At 70.3% G+C, this 17,458-nt stretch overlaps 1 protein-coding gene across 1 annotated transcript in view; it reads right to left on the reverse strand.

The window, feature by feature from the left end:
• The window catches only part of MUC6 (mucin 6, oligomeric mucus/gel-forming), a 33,097-nt gene extending 17,504 nt beyond the window's left edge, over positions 1-15,593 (reverse strand). Inside the window, 36 exon segments of the mRNA XM_045558558.1 lie at positions 268-471; positions 969-1,142; positions 1,603-1,635; positions 2,086-2,148; positions 3,646-3,792; positions 3,975-4,131; positions 4,842-5,081; positions 5,186-5,371; positions 5,714-5,824; positions 5,898-6,039; positions 7,203-7,354; positions 7,671-7,780; positions 7,876-7,928; positions 7,996-8,242; positions 8,394-8,526; positions 8,687-8,781; positions 8,872-9,033; positions 9,263-9,400; positions 9,484-9,556; positions 9,626-9,730; positions 9,804-9,942; positions 10,043-10,163; positions 10,584-10,678; positions 10,680-10,704; positions 10,881-10,989; positions 10,991-11,086; positions 11,223-11,332; positions 11,412-11,472; positions 11,474-11,503; positions 11,754-11,880; positions 11,965-12,037; positions 12,040-12,087; positions 12,090-12,174; positions 12,176-12,204; positions 12,675-12,737; positions 15,452-15,593. Coding sequence (XP_045414514.1) covers positions 268-471; positions 969-1,142; positions 1,603-1,635; positions 2,086-2,148; positions 3,646-3,792; positions 3,975-4,131; positions 4,842-5,081; positions 5,186-5,371; positions 5,714-5,824; positions 5,898-6,039; positions 7,203-7,354; positions 7,671-7,780; positions 7,876-7,928; positions 7,996-8,242; positions 8,394-8,526; positions 8,687-8,781; positions 8,872-9,033; positions 9,263-9,400; positions 9,484-9,556; positions 9,626-9,730; positions 9,804-9,942; positions 10,043-10,163; positions 10,584-10,678; positions 10,680-10,704; positions 10,881-10,989; positions 10,991-11,086; positions 11,223-11,332; positions 11,412-11,472; positions 11,474-11,503; positions 11,754-11,880; positions 11,965-12,037; positions 12,040-12,087; positions 12,090-12,174; positions 12,176-12,204; positions 12,675-12,737; positions 15,452-15,509 — 3,994 coding nt within the window. The 5' untranslated portion in view covers positions 15,510-15,593.
• Positions 15,594-17,458: the final 1,865 nt, after the last annotated feature.

Consider the following 17,458-nt stretch of genomic DNA (forward strand, 5'->3'; position numbering starts at 1 on the left):
CCTGCCTCGTGCTCCCCTGCACAGCGTGCGCGTGTGCGTGCGTGTGTGTGTCTGCGTGTGTGTGCGTGTGTCTGCGTGTGTGTGCGTGTGTCTGCGTGTGTGTGCGTGTGTCTGCGTGTGTGTGCGTGCCAGCCCTCTCCTCCCCCTCGTGCTGCTGCTGCTGCATGGTGTGCAAGTTACAGACTCTGCACTCGGGCTCCTCCTCTGGGCAAAGCTATCGGTCACCCTGTGCCTGGGGAGCCCCGACACCCTGTGACCCCGACTCACGTGGACTCGGGCTGGTTTCCGAGATTGCTGACGTTTCCGGTGCCACTGTCATGTGAGCTGTGGGCTGATCTGTGGACTTCGTAGCTGGACTTGGGGAGGATGCTGTGGGCTGGGTCGTGGCCCGAGTCACTGTGGGCCTTGTGGCTGTGGTGGCTGGCGCTGGTGTGATGTGTGTGGTGACAGCCGTGGTGGTTCTAGGAGACTCTGCAGAGGACAACCCCCCGAACTGCCTTTGTGGCCCTGTCTGCACTTTCCCAGCCTGTGTCTGGGGTTCCTGCACTGCAGTGTCTGGGGACCCTTTTCTGGCTGTCCAGGACTCACCATCCTTGGGGGACAACTGCTTCTTGCCTCTCCCATGGCCTCCCAGTGTGCCTGGCTGTGGTGGCTACTTTCCTGGGCCAGTGGGCACATGCTCGTGTGGGCTGCCAGCCACCCTCTGCCCACCCTTGTTCTGCTGGGTTCCCTCTCGGGCCCCTGGCAGCAGGGGCGGCGCTGCTGGACGGGGAGACCCGGCTGGCTCTGCGTGTCTTCCATGCCAGTTTCAGATGACGAGGAGTGGCCACACTGGTGGCCAGTTGTCTTTAAATAACCTTTTCTGACAAGTCCCCAGCTTGGCTCCGGCTCGAGGAGTTTGGGTTCCCCGCAGAGGCCGCCCCCTCCCACCGGGCCCCTGCATGGAGGCTGGGCTGCAGGTGCGTTACCTTCTGGGGAGGCCGAGGAGGTGCTGGGCGTGGTGGGAGGGGCCGAGGGCCCGCTCGTGAGAGTGGCTGGAATGTAGGGTGTCCGGGTGGGGCCGGGCAAGGGCGTGGGCGTGCTGAGGAGCCCACTGGTGCCTCGGGTTCCCGTCGTGGGCTGGACTTCCGTGGGTGACTTGCCTGCATGGGGCAGATGTGCCCTTGGGGGGGCAGTGGTGCCCAGCACACCCCCTGGGAGGGTCCCCTGTCCTGCACTCCACGCCCTTGGCAGGTCCCTGGGCTGGTGGGCGGGGGCTGCGCATGAGGGGCCGGCTGGCCTGTGGCCCTAGAGGGCAGCGTGGGCTCCGTGTGGGGCCCCTGCACGGCGGCCTCTCTGCTTGAGGCCTGGCTTTGTGCTCAGTGGCAGGTCCAGGAAGGCCCGTGGGCCATGTGGGCCAGGCCGGGCATCGGCCGGGGCCAAGCTGCGCCTGTCCTTGCCTCTGACTTCTGGGTCAGACGCGGGGACAGCACAGGGCTCCTGACCCCTCCCCCCACCACCCAGCAGACGCTGAGGCTGGGCTGCTCCGGGCTGTCCCGTGGAGCAGGGACGAGCGTGGAAAAGGGGCCCGTGTCACTGTGGCACCTAGTGTGCGTTAATCACCTGTGGTGGGCGGCTGCGGCGTGGTGGGCGTTGCTGCAAAAGGAGGGTGGTCGGTCAGCCGCCGGCCGACCACGCAGCCCCCCCACCCCGGGGCCCGGGCCGGAGAGGCTCCCTCAGGCAGGGCTGGGTGTGCAGCCTGCAGCAGAGGGGTGCCCGGCCCCTGCCCCTCTAGGAAGGTTCCCACGGTGTGCCCCGTGCTGCCCGGCAGGCCTGGGGGGGGGTAGAGGCTGGGGCAGGGCGGTTGAGGCGGCAGTGGGGAGGCCCCGAGGGGCTTCAGTGCCGTTTTCTCTGTCTCTGCCGTTTCGGGCTCTGGAGCCTCGGCACCCCAGCGGGGGAGCCCGGGTGGTGGGGGTGCCGGGCTATCCAGAGGCTCACGCAGGGGCGCGGAGCACCCGTCTGTCGGGGGCAGACGAGCTTCCTGTCTGTGTGAGGGCAGCCCAGGCTGCCTTGGGGGCCCTGGCAGTGCCAGCTGACGGGACTTACTGCAGGGCACACACGCCCCCTCCTTGTGGTCGAAGTACTCGTCCTGGGAGCAGTTGTAGCAGCCTGGGGTGGGGGGGACAGCCAGGCTCAGAGCGCTGGAGCCCTCAGGCCCCGTGTCACCCATGGCACCTTGTGCCAGGCTGCTTGGCCACAGCAGCCATCACAGCCCCCTTTCCCAGCCAAGCCCCCCTCCGGCCTCGGCCCCCATTCTTGTCTGTCTGCTCCTCTCCCTGAGCAGGACGCGGGACCCTCCTCTGTGTCCCCTGCGGGCCGGCTCAGACACACCCCGACCCCAGGCACATGCGTCATCCTCTGCAAACGCTGCTGGCTGCGACGCCGGCCCTCCTGGCCTCTCCCCTGGCCCTCTGCAGGCCACTGCGTGGCCACCTCACAGCTCCCTGCACCCGTCCTGGCCCCCCCCACTGCCACCCCGCCTGGTAAACCGGGGCACCTGCCTCAGAGCGGGGCCCCACTGTGGACCTCAGGAGGGTCCCGCCGCCCAACCGTCCCTTCCATCCCTTCACCCCCCAACTCCCCACACCCCACGCGTCTGCAGCCGTGGGCCCGGCGTCCCGAAGTTCTACTGCAGCCTTGGCCCGGCTGCTCCTTCCTGGACGCCTCCTGCCTCCCCCCACGAGACCTTGCCCAAGCGCCTGCCCCGCGTGCACAGAAGCCCCTCACTGCCCGCACGCCCGCCGCCCCGCTTTCCTCCGGCATGCACGTCGCCTGGCGCCGCTTCCTGCTCCCCCGTTTTCTTCTCTAGCCTCTGTCCCTGTTTGTTTTTTGTGAGCCCATGTCCCCGGCCCGGCACCAGGCTCGGAGCACAGAGGTGCTCAGGACACATCTGCCGAGTGCATGAATGCGTGCGTATGAGTGTTGGATGAACATGTGTGTGCGTGTGTGAATACGTGTGCATGAGTATCGGATGAATGCGTGTGTGTGTGCATGGATGCATGTGCATGAGTGTCGGATGAATGCGTGTGTGTGTGCATGGATGCATGTGCATGAGTGTCGGATGAATGCGTGTGTGTGTGCATGGATGCGTGTGCATGAGTGTCAGATGAATGCGTGTGTGTGTGCATGGATGCGTGTGCATGAGTATCGGATGAATGCGTGTGTGTGTGCATGGATGCGTGTGCATGAGTGTCGGATGAATGCGTGTGTGTGTGCATGGATGCATGTGCATGAGTGTCGGATGAATGTGTGTGTGTGTGCATGGATGCGTGTGCATGAGTATCGGATGAATGTGTGTGTGTGTGCATGGATGCGTGTGCATGAGTGTCAGATGAATGTGCATGTGTGTGCATGAATGCGTGTGTATGCATGTCGGATGATTGTGCGTGTGTGTGCATGAATGCACGTGATGCACGTGCATGAGTGTCGGATGAATGTGCCAGTGAATGAATGTGTGTGGGTGGTTGTTGGATGAACGAATGCGTGCGTGATGACGCGTGTGTATGAGTGTCGAATGCACGGATGTGCGCGTGCGTGCGTGTGGGTGGTTGTTGAACAAACGTGTGCGTGATGAATGAGCCCCCCTCGTGCTCCCGCGCCTGGTACCTTCGATGTTGGTGACTGTGAGCCTGTCTGGCCGGCCGGGGCAGAGGCAGGGCTGGTAGTGCCACGTGCAGTTGGCTTTCTGCGTGTACTGGTACTGGCCGCTGCCGCCCGCCTGCGTGTGCGTGTTGTAGTAGTCGCAGTAGATAGCTGGGAGGAAGGGCGGCTGTCGTGAGTGGGGGCCTGGCATGACCCAGGGCTCCGTGAGGCCGCTGGGCCGTGCGCAGGGCGGCCTGTGTCCTGTTGGCGGGGCTCCCCAGGGGCCGAGCGCAGGGGCACGGTTGGTGCCCCCGGGGAGAGGGCCGGGGTGGGGCGGGGGGGCCGTCACTCACGGCAGAACGTGGGGGTCCTCCAGTCCACGCAGACACCCTTGTCCAGGCAGGCTTTGGCGTAGGCGGCCACGGCATCACACAGACACTCGCAGTCCCCGCCCGTGTCGCACCCACACGCGTCGCGCACACAGGCCTCGTAGTAGGGCATGTGGTACACCTGTGGGCGTGGGCGCCTGTCAGTGCTTGGCTGCCATGTGACAGCTGGGTGCCAGGCTCTGTGGCCCTGGGGCCTGGACGTGTGGTGAGGCCCACACGGAGCCGGCGTGTGGTGGCTCGGCCCGGCCGGCCCTGTGTGCGTGTGCGTGTGTGCACGCGGAGTCCCTCCCCCGGCTGCGGCTGCGGCCTCAAGGCCCCACGGGGGCAGGGCCTACTAACCCCACCTCGCTCCCCGGCTGCTCACCGGCCCTGCGCAGCCCTGTGTTCGCCGCGTAGCCTCTGTGGGCGCAAGCCACGCGGCCCCCTCTCACTGGCTGCTCCGCTCGGGGCGCCCTCTCCCTCCGCCCGGGCCTCACTGAGCCCAGGGCCGGGGCCATGCGCTGGCGTCACAGCCTGCAGTGTCTCCTCCCCAGCCACCCGCTCCGGAGCAGGGTCCCCGCCCGGCCATGCGGCCTCCCCAGGGACCCGCAGCTGCTGCTGTCTAGAGCATCTCGTGGCGGGGCCGGGGCCGCGACCCACCCCTCAGTGTGCAAGGCGGCCGCGTCACACCACGCTGGGGGACCCTGCCCTCCAGCAGCAGGTCTGACCTCTCCACCCGCTGGTGCCCGGCCCGTTTGTGACCCTGCGGTGGGAGACCCTCGTCTGGCCTCCCCGCTTGGGCTGGGGCAGGGCTGGCCCCGCGGACATCGATGCAGGGCTGCCGGGGCCCACCTGGCCGTGGCAGGCGGCGAAGGTCTGGCTGCTGATGAGGCTGCACTTGCGCTTGGCCCAGGCGCGGCGGAAGGGGTTGAAGATACAGGGCTCCACCAGGAAGCTCGCATCCCCGCACAGGGGACTCTCCTTCCACGAGTTCACGAACTCCAGCTCGCTGGAGGCCACGTACTGGCTGCGCGTCTCAAAGTCGTCCTTCATGTTCCCGTTGTAGTTGCCGCACAAGCCACAGAGCGCGTCCTGCGAGTGCTGGCACCGTCAGGCAGGGAGCCGATGGCTCCGGGCATCTGTCCCCACTCCCCGAGACCAGCCTGGGGCGGGTGCCAGCGGGTCCCCGGCGGTACCTGGGAGGCGCGGTGGATCGTGATGAAGACGGTCATGTGCTTGTTCCAGACGACCGTCAGATTGTACTTTCCCGGGACAGCCATGTCCAGCACAAGGTGCAGGGCACTGGGCCGCACGCGGAGGTGCACGTGGGGGTCCTCCCCGGTGACCGTGCAGTTGCTGTCCGCCAGCACCACGGACAGGCCCTGTGGAGTGGGGCAGTCACAGGCTGCCTGCCTGTCACCCCTGTCCCCTGAGCCACAGGCTGAGCTCCCAGGGCGGGGCTGCCGGGCCCATGTAGGACAGGTGCAGGCCACCTGCTGAGAGCCGGCTCTGAACAGGGCTGAGGGCTTCGCAGGCCCCGCCCCCCGGCCGGGAGACCTGGGGCAGGTGCAGCAGCTGCGGTCCTGGGCCCCCAGCCAGGGAGGGGCTGTGTCCCTGCCCCCTGCTCCATCGTGTGGCGGGGGGCCGGTGAGGGGGGTGCGGGTCCAGCGCGTGGCAGGGGCCCCTCCACCCTCCCACCCGAGGGGCTTGGCCCCACCGCTCACCCCCAGGAAGATCTTGATGGCCCGGGAGCAGGTGACCCCCGACCTCCCGCAGACGACGTTCTCCGTCAGGATCCTGAATGTCGGCCGCGAGTCGTTGGTGCCGCATCCGTCCTGCAGGGAGGGGCACTGAGCACGAGCCCCGGGGCCGCCCCTGGGTCCTGGCTCCCCGCACCCCGACGGTTACCGTGGCCAGGATGTACTCGCAGCTGCCGTCGAACACGAAGCGCTGGCCGTCGAAGGTGACCACATGGCCCTCCCCGTACAGGGCACAGGTGGCTGGGCAGTGGCTGCTGTTCTGGCACGACCACTTGCCCCTTGAGCAGATGCTGGGGGGACGGTGGGTGTGTTGGGGGGCTTGCAGCCCTGCCCCCACACTGGGTGTTGTCCCTGGGGCTCCCTGAGGCCAGGCTCTTGCTCCAGGGCAGCCCCACCTCCAGGGCACCCCCAGCTCCAGGGCACCCCACCTCCAGGGCACCCCCAGCTCCAGGGCACCCCCACCTCCAGGGCACTCCACCTCCAGGGCACCCTACCTCCAGGGCACCCCCACCTCCAGGGCACCCCACCTCCAGGGCACCCCTAGCTCCAGGGCACCCCACTTCCAGGGCACCCCCACCTCCAGGGCACCCCCACCTCCAGGGCACCCGCAGCTCCAGGACACCCCAGCTCCAGGGCACCCCCACCTCCAGGGTGCCCCACCTCCAGGGCACCCCCAGCTCCAGGGCACCCCCAGCTCCAGGGTACCCCAGCTCCAGGGCACACCCAGCTCCAGGGCACCCCACCTCCAGGGCACCCGCAGCTCCAGGGCACACCCAGCTCCAGGGCACCCCAGCTCCAGGGAACCCCCACCTCCAGGCACCCCCAGCTCCAGGGCACACCCAGCTCCAGGGCACCCCAATCTCCAGGGCACCCCCAGTTCCAGGGCACCCCCACCTGCAGGGCACCCCAATCTCCAGGGCACCCCCAGCTCCAGGCACCCCCAGCTCCAGGGCACCCCCACCTCCAGGGCACCCCCACCTCCAGGCACCCCAGCTCCAGGATACCCCCACCTCCAGGGAACCCCCACCTCCAGGCACCCCCACTACAGGGTACACCCACCTCCAGGGCACACCCAGCTCCAGGGCACCCCCAGCTCCAGGCACCCCCAGCTCCAGGGCACCCCAATCTCCAGGGCACCCCAGCTCCAGGGCACCCCCAGCTCCAGGGCATCCCAATCTCCAGGGCACCCCAGCTCCAGGGCACCCCCAGCTCCAGGGCACCGCCAGCTCCAGGCACCCCAATCTCCAGGGCACCCCCACCTTCATGGCACCCCCACCTCCAGGGCACCCCCATCTCCAGGGCACCCCAATCTCCAGGGCACCCCCGCTCCAGGGCACCCCCACCTCCAGGGCACCCCCAGCTCCAGGGCACCCCCACCTCCAGGCTCTGAGGTGCCCGCCTGCCCAGACGGCCCCCGGCTGGCTCATGGGCTCTGGGCTGAGGCTTCGCTCACCAGGTCCTGCAGTCAGCGTGGAGCTCGGCGCCCCCAGGGTAGGAGACCCCCGCGAACTCGCACGGGCACTCCTCGGGGGGCACGCACTGCCCGTCCGCGTTCTCATACAGCCCCTTGGCACAGACGCAGCCGGGCTCGCACTTGGTGGGCACCTGGGGGGAGGGCGGCCTCAGCTGCCGCTGCCCCCAGTCCTGGGCCCCCCGAGACCCCCGGCATGTCCCTCAGGCCCTCCCCCTCCCCCAGCCCTGCGGGTCCCTGTGGCAGCCGGGCCTCCCCCTCACCAGAGCCCCCCCAGCCCTGGTCCTCAGGGAGCCCTGCGGATGACACGCAGCTGCCAGCTGCCCGGCACAGGACAGCTCCTGACCCCCCCCAGGCACAGCCCAGGGGCAGAGCTGGCTCCGCCATAGCTCCCAGAGGGACGTGTGGCCGTGAGGGGGCCTGGTGTCCCCGCTCCTCACGCCCTCTTACGCAGGCGACGCCGGTGGCCAGCATCTGGCACGTGGGGGCACACGCCGCTCCGAACTCGTTCTCCGAGGACTGGCCGCAGGACTCGAACGTCTTGGGGGCCGAGCAGGCGGCTGCGGGAAGCGGGGCTGCAAGTCAGGACGGCTGCGGGAGGCCACGGGCCCTCCATGGTCCAGGGTCTGCCGGCCGGTGCCGCCGCCGTACCTACCCGCGAACAGCTGTGACCGTCCAGGGCAGCTCAGCCGCCCGCTGACGCAGTGGCTGCAAGAGAGAGTCGCGTGAGCCCCGGCCCGCACGGGCCCCGCCCGCCGCCTCGCCCGGCCCTCACCAGGTGGCGCCGTTGACCACGACAGACTGCCCGGCCGGGACCAGCCTGCCACTCTCCAGGCAGGGGCACTGGGCCCTGCGCACACACTCGCCCCTGTGGTCCAGGTAGGTGCCCTCGGGGCAGTTGCAGCCGTCCACGGGCACTGCGCTGGGGTGGCACTCAGCCGCGTGGTCCGACAGTGACAGGCAGGTGCGGCCGCAGGCCCGGCTGTCGTAGCTGAAGGTGCGGTTGCCGGAGCAAGGGACAGCTGTGGGGGACCCGGGCGTCAGGCCACCGGTGTGGGCAGCCAGGGAAGGGCTGCGCTGCCCACCAGGGAGGGGGACAGCCGCTGAGCCCTCCTGGGCCCGGTGACCCTGGCAGCCCCACCCATGACCCTGCCTGTGCCCCGCGGCACTCACTGCAGTTGTCCACGCTGCCTCTCCAGCCCCAGAGCAGGACACCCTGCGAGGCGCACGTGTGGGCGTAGCTGCCCAGCGTGGCGCAGATGTGGGGGAAAGTCTCCTCGTAGTTGCAGGCCTGGTACACGCACCGCTGCGGCAGAGCACGGGCTGTGGGCTGGCCGAGGGGCACCCGCCTCCCTGGGGCGTGGGAGCCCCGGACCTTCCACCCGGGGCAGGGTGTCCTCGGGTGCCCGAGATGCGTCGGCTTCCCCGGCTCCACCGCAGCCCTCCCCAGACCCCCCGGGCCCCACCTTGTAGAAGGGCGTGGGGTTCACTGTGGCATGGCACCTCTCGAACACCGTGTCCTTCCTCAGCAGCACCGAGCAGTGGGTCTCCGCACACACCTCTGGGGACGAGAGTCCCGGCTGTCGCTGTCCCTTCCCACGCCAGCCACACCCCCCAGGGCCCCCGCCCCGCGCTGGGGCCCGGCGCTCACTGTTGAGCTGGCTCATGGAGCAGGGGTCTGTCTCGCGCTCCAGCGCGGCCGGGCAGTTCCCCGCCCGCCAGGAGTCCACGAAGAGAGAGGCGGTGCCCTCGGCGATGCCCACGCTGGTCATGAAGTCGTCAGTCGTGTCCCCGTTGAAGTTGCCGCAGAGCCCTGGGCCAGCAGGGCTGTGAGGGTGGCCCGAGCACCACCTGCCCCCGGTGCCCCGAGCTGCTGTCCTCTCTCGGCCACACGGCCATATCTTATGCCTGGGGGCTCCCCGGACACAGAGGGTCCACACGAGCCTCCCCTGGGCCCTTTCTCCTGCCCCGCTCGTGGCTGGGCCCAGTGGGGACGAGGCAGCCAGGCCCACCTCGGGGCTGACAGGCGGGGCCGGGCTCACCTCTGGTCTGGCCTCTGAACTGGGGCCCGACGGTCACGTACACCTGGAAGATGGGCTGCAGCTGGACCACGAGCTCCAGCCCGAAGCTGGTGGCCACCTGGAGGTGGCTGGACGTCTGCCTGAAGACCGTGATGTTGCCTGCGTGGACAGAGTGCTCAGCCGCCGCCCGCCCCGCGGCCTGCCGCCCCCGCCCCCCCGCCGAGGGCCGGCTGGGGACGTACGGGTCTTGTATGGCAGCCACTTGGCGTCTCCGTTGTTGGTGACCAGCTCGTCCTGAGAGATCACGATTTTGTCCTGGAAGAGGGTGGCTTGAGTCAGGGGCCAGGAGAGGAGGAGGCAGGGCCCTGCGGGCGGGAACCTTACCTGCCCAGACAGGTAGACGAGAGCCACCAGCGAGGTCTCCGAGTGCGAGTACCCGGACCTGTCGTACACGGCCAGGAGGGTGCCCTCGTCGGGCAGCTGGGGGCTCTGGGGAGGGAGGGCGGCTCAGGCGCTGAGGGGTGGGGAGCCCCCTCCCCGCCGACCTCGGGGCTCGGCCCACCTGGAGGAGGATGTAGGTGCAGGTGCCGTGGAAGCGGTAGGGCCTGGCGTCGAACGTGGTGACGAAGGAGCCGCCTTCCAGGGAGCAGTGGCCGGGGCACGGCCGCTCCGTGCACGCCCAGCGGCCCGAGGTGCACCGGCTGCAGGGGACGGGGTGACCCGGGGGTGGGTGGGGCTGCCGGGGCCGGAGCATCCCTCCCGCCACGGCACCCCTGCCTGCAGGGCTGGGCCCTCACTCACCAGGTTCGGCAGGCGGAGGTGGTGACGTCCCCGGGGGCATATAGGGCCCCGTTGAACACGCAGGGGCACTGAGCGACGGGCACGCAGGTGTGGTTTGTGGAGAGGTCGTTGAGGACCGTACCTGTGGGAGAGGGGCTTCCTGGAACTTGGGGGGACTGGGCTCCCCCAGGCGCCGGCTGGGCAGCCCCCTCGCTCTGGGGAGATGCCCCCCTTGGGCCTGGCGTGACTCCTCACTGCGGCCCCCGCTTGTGTCTGCAGCTGCTGTGACGTTCTCTGTATGGTCACCTCCACACGCCGAGTGCCTGGGGCCGGCTGCCATCCGGTGAGCGGCAGCCCCCGCAGGTGTCGTGGGCACTTCTGTCCCTCGGGCCCAGCTCAAAACCTGCCTCTTTCGGGCAGCTCTGGGACCCCATGGGCACCGCCTCACTCTGCCGTGGGGTCCCGTGCTCGGCCGCGGGCCGGGGGGCCTGAGCACTGGGGTAGGGCTGGGCGGCAGAGTCGGGGCGAGCCGGTTGGGGTGGGGGTGCTGGCGCTGCCTCACCTTCCGGGCAGAAGCAGCCAAAGGCGCAGAAGCCGGAGCAGCGGTGCTGTGGGTTGGAGCAGGTCCTGGCGCAGGCCGCGCCGCACTCCTGTACTCCTGCTGGCCGGGCACGGGCCCAGGGCTGTGGGCACAGGCGGCTCCAGTGAGAGGGGCCCGCGGTGGCTGAACACCCAGCCCAGCCCCTGTGCCACCCGCAGGCGCCAGTCTCCTGCCTCGTGTGGGCGCTGCTTCTGGGGGAGGCCTGGGTCTGGGGCCCCCAGCTTCCCGACACCCTGCCCGTCCAGTCCCGGCACTCACAGCAGAGGCCGGGGCCCCGCCAGCGGCTGACGGGCTGGCCGGCCATGCTGCAGCGGCGCGAGTACTCAGACAGCGTGGCGCAGCTGCTGTCCTGGCCCGGCTGCGCGGCCCGCGGCCATGTCCGCCTGGCAGCTCCGCACGAACGGCTCCTTGGTCACGTTGCACGCAGGGGACACCAGGGCCAGCAGTCGGCTGCAGATCCGGGCCTGGCAGAGGACCAGTCGGGGTGGTGGGGGTCAGGGCCACACGCGTGACTTGACAGGGCGTCTGCGGTTGTGGGGCCCCGTCGGCCTTTCCAGTCAGCCCACCCCGTGGCCCCGGCAGCCCGGCCACCTCACGTACGTGCTCGGCCTGCAGGGCAGGGGGCCTGGGCACGGCCTCGTGGGCACAAATCTCGTCGGGGTCGTCCAGCTTCTGCAGGGCGGCGTACGCGTGGGGCTCCAGGAGTTTGCCTGGGGGCACAGGACGGGGGCTGGGCAGAGCCGGGGGCCTGCCCACAAAGGGCCCTGCGCCCCCGCCCGCCCCACCTACCCTCCTCGCTCAGGAACTCGTTGGTGGCGTTGCCGTCGAAGTTCCCACACAGCCCGCACAGCCCGGCCGCTGTGCCTTCTCTCCACCAGGACCTGTGCGGAGCAGGCTGCTGGGGGTCCGGCGGGCTCCCCGTGCCCCCCCCAGGGTGCTGCTCCGGCTGCAGGGCCCGGGCGCCCGCCGCCCACACCCTGCTCTGCAGGTGCAGAGACTGAGTCCCTGGCAGGGCACGGTCGGGCCTGGCCCGGCGCTGAGGTCCGGCTGCACCGAGAGTGAGGCTGGCCGGAACCCCCGAGGAGGGCAGCCCCTCTGCAGCCTGCTGGCCCTGCAGGGGGCCGTCCTCACCATGAGGTGGGCGTCGGGGCCCCACAGGACCTCCAGCTCCAGCTCCAGCTGCTTGGCCACCAGCCGCACGCTCCGGCCGAAGGGCGTGATCCGCAGCCCGTTGCTGGTGTGGGGCAGGCTGACGGCTCTGCGGGCAGAGCAGTGAGCAGCGGCCCCCGGCCCCACCCCGCTGTCCTCGCCCCCACCCTCACTGTCCTCGCCCCCAGCCTACCCGATGTCCTTGACTGAGATGGCCGCCTCGCTCACGGTGACGACGGAGGCCCCCAGCTCCACGATGATCCGGAGATGTTGCCGTCCGGCCCTCGCCGCAGCTGGACGCTGAAGCTGGGGAGGTGTCCTCGCAGGCGGCCGCGAGGACGTAGTTGCACGTCCCCGAGAAGTCGTACGTGCGCTGGTCGAAGGTGGAGAAGTGGCTGGCGCCCCCACGTGGAGCACGCGCCCTTGTCCGGGTCTGTGGAGAGCGGCACAGGCTCAAGGCCGCGTCCCCGGTGACCGGCAGGCTGGCTGGGACCCCGGAGCTGCTGCTGGGAGAGGCCCGGCCTCACGACCTCCCGCCGCTGGCTGGGGCCCACCCACTGCCTGGCGCTGTAGGGCAGCGCGGTGGCCTCCCCGTCGGGGCCTGCGGCATCGGGGCTGCGGGACGGGAAGCTCTGGCCCAGCCTCCCCCACCCAGCAGGGGTCCTGCCACCCTCCTGCGGGGCTGGGCCAGACCGGAGGTCACTCGTCTCCCTGGGCAGCGGCCCTTCCCTGGCAGGACCCCTCTCGTGGAAATGCCAGAGCACGGACACCCAAACACCACGGCAGCTGTGCACACGTGTGTGCGTGTGTGTGCGTGTGCACGTGCGTGCCGGGCACCTGGACCCCTCCCTCGTGCACACTGGGCCCAGGTACTTGGGGCAGGTGGCTGGTGGTGGCCCTCACCTATCTGTGCAGAGTCCTCCAGCCTCCAGGGGCCCGGGCTGGTGGAGGAGGCGTTGTCCAGACCTGAGGGTGGGACCGTGGTCAGTCTCCCTGGTGGCTCCACCTGCCCTGGGAGCCTCCCGGGGTCGCAGCGCTCAGCCCGGGAAGCGTGCGAGGGCAGGAAGCATGGGAGGCCCAGGAACATGCGAGGGGCGGGAGCGTGGGAGGCCCGGGAGCGTGCGAGGCCCGGGAGTGTGCGAGGGCTGGGAGTGTGCGAGGCCCGGGAAGCGTGCGAGGGCCGGGAGCGTGCGAGGGCTGGGAGTGTGCGAGGCCCGGGAGCGTGCGAGGGCCGTGAGTGTGCGAGGCCCGGGAGCGTGCAAGGGCCGGGAGCGTGCGAGGGCTGGGAGTGTGCGAGGCCCGGGAAGCGTGCAAGGGCCGGGAGCATGCGAGGCCCGGGAGCGTGCGAGGCCCGGGAGTGTGCGAGGGCTGGGAGTGTGCGAGGCCTGTGGGATGCCCAGCTCTGAGCCAGGGCTCAGGGCGTTAGTGGTGGGCAGAGTGGCCGGGCCTCTAGTGTCGCTTTTCATGAGCTCTGGTGTCTTTCTCTGTTCTCATTCAGGTCCTCGTTTATTCAAGCACAGCCCGTGTGTCCGCGTGGCGCTCCCGGGCCCGTCGCCCAGCAGGTGCCGGAGGCACACGGGAAAAACCTGCTCCCAGGGCCCACGCCAGCGGAGGGCAGGCCACCACCTCGCACGAGTGGGGCTGGGCCGAGGGACGGGGGCCCTTTGAGCGGGGCCTGGGGGAGGGGCGTGGGGGGCTCTCCGGCTACTGCCCAGGCAGGCAGGAGGGGGCCCAGCTGAGGGACCCCGGGAGGCAGAGGCTGGGGTGTGGCAGGGGCTGGGCAGAGGGACGGATGGCCCCCTGGGCCCCTGGCCTGCTTACCCATTGCCGGGCTCTGGTCACCCCTCCGCTCTGGACGTGCCAGGCCCCCCGGGTTCAACAAAGGGAACCCCAAGTATGGGACACTCAGCCCCTGGGCCAGATGGGGTGTGGGGCGCTGGGTGGTGCAGGTGCGAGAGGGTCGGGCTGAGCCCACAGGTCTGGGCTGCCCTCTGTCCCCGGCTGGGCCACCCTGTCTCCCTGTGGGGTCTGCTCCCCGCGGCCACTGTGGCCACTGTCCTGCTCTTTCCTGCCTGGCAGCCTCGAGAGAGCCCTGTGGTCAGCCTGGGACCGTGGTGACCGTTCCAGGGACGTGCTGGGTGGCCTGGGTCACGGTGACTGTCGGGCGGTGCCCTTTCCTCACCCCACTTCTCCCATCCCCCCACCCCGCCCCCTGCCCCCCGCAGCACCCCTGGGCCACGGTGCTGGGCGCTGGGGGGCCGGTGAGCAGGACCTGTGGTCTCTCCAGACCCCTCTCGGGCCTTGACCCTCTTGCCGGCTGTGCATGGTGGGCCCCTCACGTCACACTGGGAGGGGCTCATTCCTGCCCACATCCCACTGGCGTGGGCCTGCTGGCTGGGGTCCACACTGCTGCCGGCGAGGGAAGGAGCCCAGTTGTCCACCCCGTCCACGGGGGCGAGTCTCTCCGGCACCGGGCAGGAGCTCCTGGTGTTCGAGTGACTGGGATTACAAAGCCTGGTGGCCATGGCCATGTGAGGACACATTTGGCTGTGGTCCCCTTTGACCTTGAGATCACTTTCTGCTCAGCTGCACCCGGCTTATACCCATCCCCCTCCTCAGGGTCCCAGCAGGTGGCTGGTCCAGTGGGTTCAGGTGGCCCTAGGGGCGTGCCCGGCACACAGAGCTCTCAGTGGGGCCCCCTGGCTCCTGTGTCAGGGTGCCATGCCTGGGCTCTGGCCAGTCTCCCTCAGGGCAGACCCTCGGTGACTCAGTTTCCCCCCTTTCAGATGGGTGGTGTGGACACCGCCGGCCGTGCTGCGTCTCTGATCCAGGGCTTCGTGTCCGGCTCCACTGTCCCCCAGGAGCTGTTGCCAGTCCACAGCGCCCCAGCAGGGCCCCCGTCCCCTGAGTCCCTCCTCATCCTCTTGGGCCAGACTCACGAGTCCGGCTGTGTCTGAACAAGGACCCCAAGCGGGAGGCCGATCATGCTGCTCCCCCTCCTGCCCGGGACCGGCCATGCTTGCTATTGGCTGACCCTTGCCCCGGCCCATGGCGGGGCTTGTCCACGCCTGAGCCACTGTCAGCCACGGGGCGGCCACGGGGCGGCTGGTGCACTTGCTGTCCCTGCTGCACACTGGGCGACCCCCCCACCCCTGCCTGCCCTTCTCGTGAGCCCTGCTCGGGCTCCTCCCTGCCCACCGCGGCCCAGGCCTGAACTCCAGCTCTGCCTGTCCCCGCCGGGCCCTACCCTGCCTGGCTGCGGTCTGGGGACCCTGCCCTTCCCCCGCCACTCATGTCCCGTGTGGGAGGCAGGGCTGGGGGCCACGCAGGGAGGGGCTCACGGGGGGGGCTCCTGGCTGCTGAAGAGGGGCGGGGGCCTGGGGCACGGGCTCCACCCTGCGGGACCCCCTCGGGGGTCGGGGAGACCAGTGCCTGGGACGGTGGGCGGCAGCCAGCAGGGGCACTGGGCCCTCCCAGTCCTGGACGGACGGAGACCGGGCCTTGGCCGTGCGAGCGGGTCACAGAGCCGAGGACCGGCCTCCCGCCGCCCATGCCTCAGTGCCTGCGTGGGCCGGCCGAGGCGGCCAGGCGAGAAGGCCTGGGGACTCTCCCACGCACAGGGGCCCTCGCAGGGCACTGCGGTCCAGCCGCCCTGGGTGTGGCCTGGCGGGCCCACTCACCGGCGCTGAGCAGGGCGCCCCCGCAGGTCAGCAGCAGCAGCAGCCCTGGTGCGAGCATGGCCACCGGCGAGAAGAGGGCAGGCGTGGGGACACGGCGGGACACGGCCCCTCCCGCTGCTGGCCCGGGCGGTCCTGCCGCGGCCACCAGTGCAGCGCGAGGGGCCGGCCCGGCACACCTTAAATAGGGGCGGCAGGCCCTGCCCCTGCCACACCCGCCGCGCCCCACGCGCCCGTAATCGCCGCGGCCGCGGTGGCCAAACAGGATCTCGGGCTCCGCGTTATCAGGACGCGGCTTCTGTGAAAAGCTCTGCAGCGGCCGCGGCCCCGTTATCGCCTGCTCCTGGGGGGGCCGACACGCCCTCGAGGGTCCTGCAAACACCTCCTGAATCTGGTCTGTCCTCCCGGCCCCCCCCCCCCGCGGGCCAGCCGCACGCCGTGGCGGCTCAACCGGCCTGTCCCGGGCAGGTGGGGGCTGGACCCCCCACCCCTCCACTGCGGAGCTGACGTGCGGGGACGACGCCGGGTGCCAGGGCCCCCGGAAGTGCCAGCAGGCTGGGCCCCACCCTCTCCGCCCTGAGTTCTCTGCCAGGGAGGAGGGACCCCCCAGGACGGACCCCGGCAGGTACCCGCTGGCCCCGCAGGCCTGAGCAGGGATGAGCCATGTCTCTGCAGTCCCAGGTCCCCAGCTGGGCAGCTCCTTCCCGCAGACCCCTCAGCCTGGCCGCCTGGGAGAGGCGGGGGTGGGAGGATGCCCCCCCCCACCCCTGCTCTCCACCACCCAGCTCCGCGTGGCCCTGCCGGCCGCCTGCCTCCTAGAGCATCTCTGGGGGGACGTGGGGGCCTCCGTTCTTGTCCCCCCTTCAGGCTGAGGAGCAGGGTGGCTGTCCACAGCCGCTGGCGCATGGAGCTCCTGTGGGCACCATCGGTGGCAGGTGGGCCTCGACTGTGGGGGGCCGTGCCAGTGCCTCGAGGGCCCAGGGTGGGGGTGCAGGCAGCTGGGGTCCTTTGTGGGACCCTCTCACGGTGGGGGGGGGTGGAGGCTTGGGCACGGAGGCCCCCTCTCCCCGGGGGTCTGGCACAGCCCTCGGGAGCCCTGGGCCAGCCTCCAGGCTGCTGCCACTGCAGGTGTGGCCCCGGGCCCTGCCGCTGGAGCTCAGACCCCAGCTGCCTGGTCTCCCCGGTGTGATGAGCCCGCCGGCCTGTGCCCAGGGGCTGCCCCCACCTGCTCCCGGGAGGGGACCTCGCAGGCACGTGTGACAAATGCAGTTGGTGTCGTGTGTTTTGCCTTCAATAAACTCAGTTCTAATACGAAACTGTTTTGAATTAAGAGACTTGGGCCGCTTCTGTGCTCAGAGGGCCCTGCCGTGCGGGTGAGAAACCGAGGCGCGGGAGGGAAGCCCCTCGCCCAGTCACGCCAGGGGCTGGAGCGGGCGTGTGGTGTGCGCTTGAGGGGCAGGGATCTTGGGGCCCCTCCCTGGGAAGCAGCCTGGCCGGTACCCCGTCCCGGGTGGGGCCCCTGCGCCAGGCAGCCCCTGTGCAGGGGGGCCCAGACCCCGGGGGCACGGCCAGGCCCCGGCAGCCGGGCTCGTCCGACTGTCCGTCCAGCCTTTGCTGGGGCAGCGGGGGCCCTTCCTGTGCTCAGAGCTCGGGTCCTCGCGAGGGGCCCTGTGACCTCGAGTGCGGGGCGGGGGTGGGGCCAGCCCGTCGGCTTTGGGGTCTGGGCCCCCGGCTTCCATCTCCCGGCTGGGAGTGGTGGAGACTGCCCGAGAGCAGCCGTGGCTGTGGTGCCCGGCGTCACCCCAGGGGTGGGGGGGACCCCCGCAGCTTGAGGGGTGCAGGTGTGGTCCCGGTGAGGGCTGGATGCCCCCTGGCCCGCCGTGGAGAAGACGTTGTGTGAGCACACGTGTGTGCAATCCGTGCATAGGCGTGCGTGTGCTCACGTGTGCGTGTGAGATCCGGTTTGAATTTCCTGAGAAAAGCTGTGCGTTCCAGGACCTGTCGCCCCGG

Source organism: Lemur catta, chromosome 7, assembly GCF_020740605.2.
Source record: "Lemur catta isolate mLemCat1 chromosome 7, mLemCat1.pri, whole genome shotgun sequence".
NCBI lineage: Eukaryota > Metazoa > Chordata > Mammalia > Primates > Lemuridae > Lemur > Lemur catta.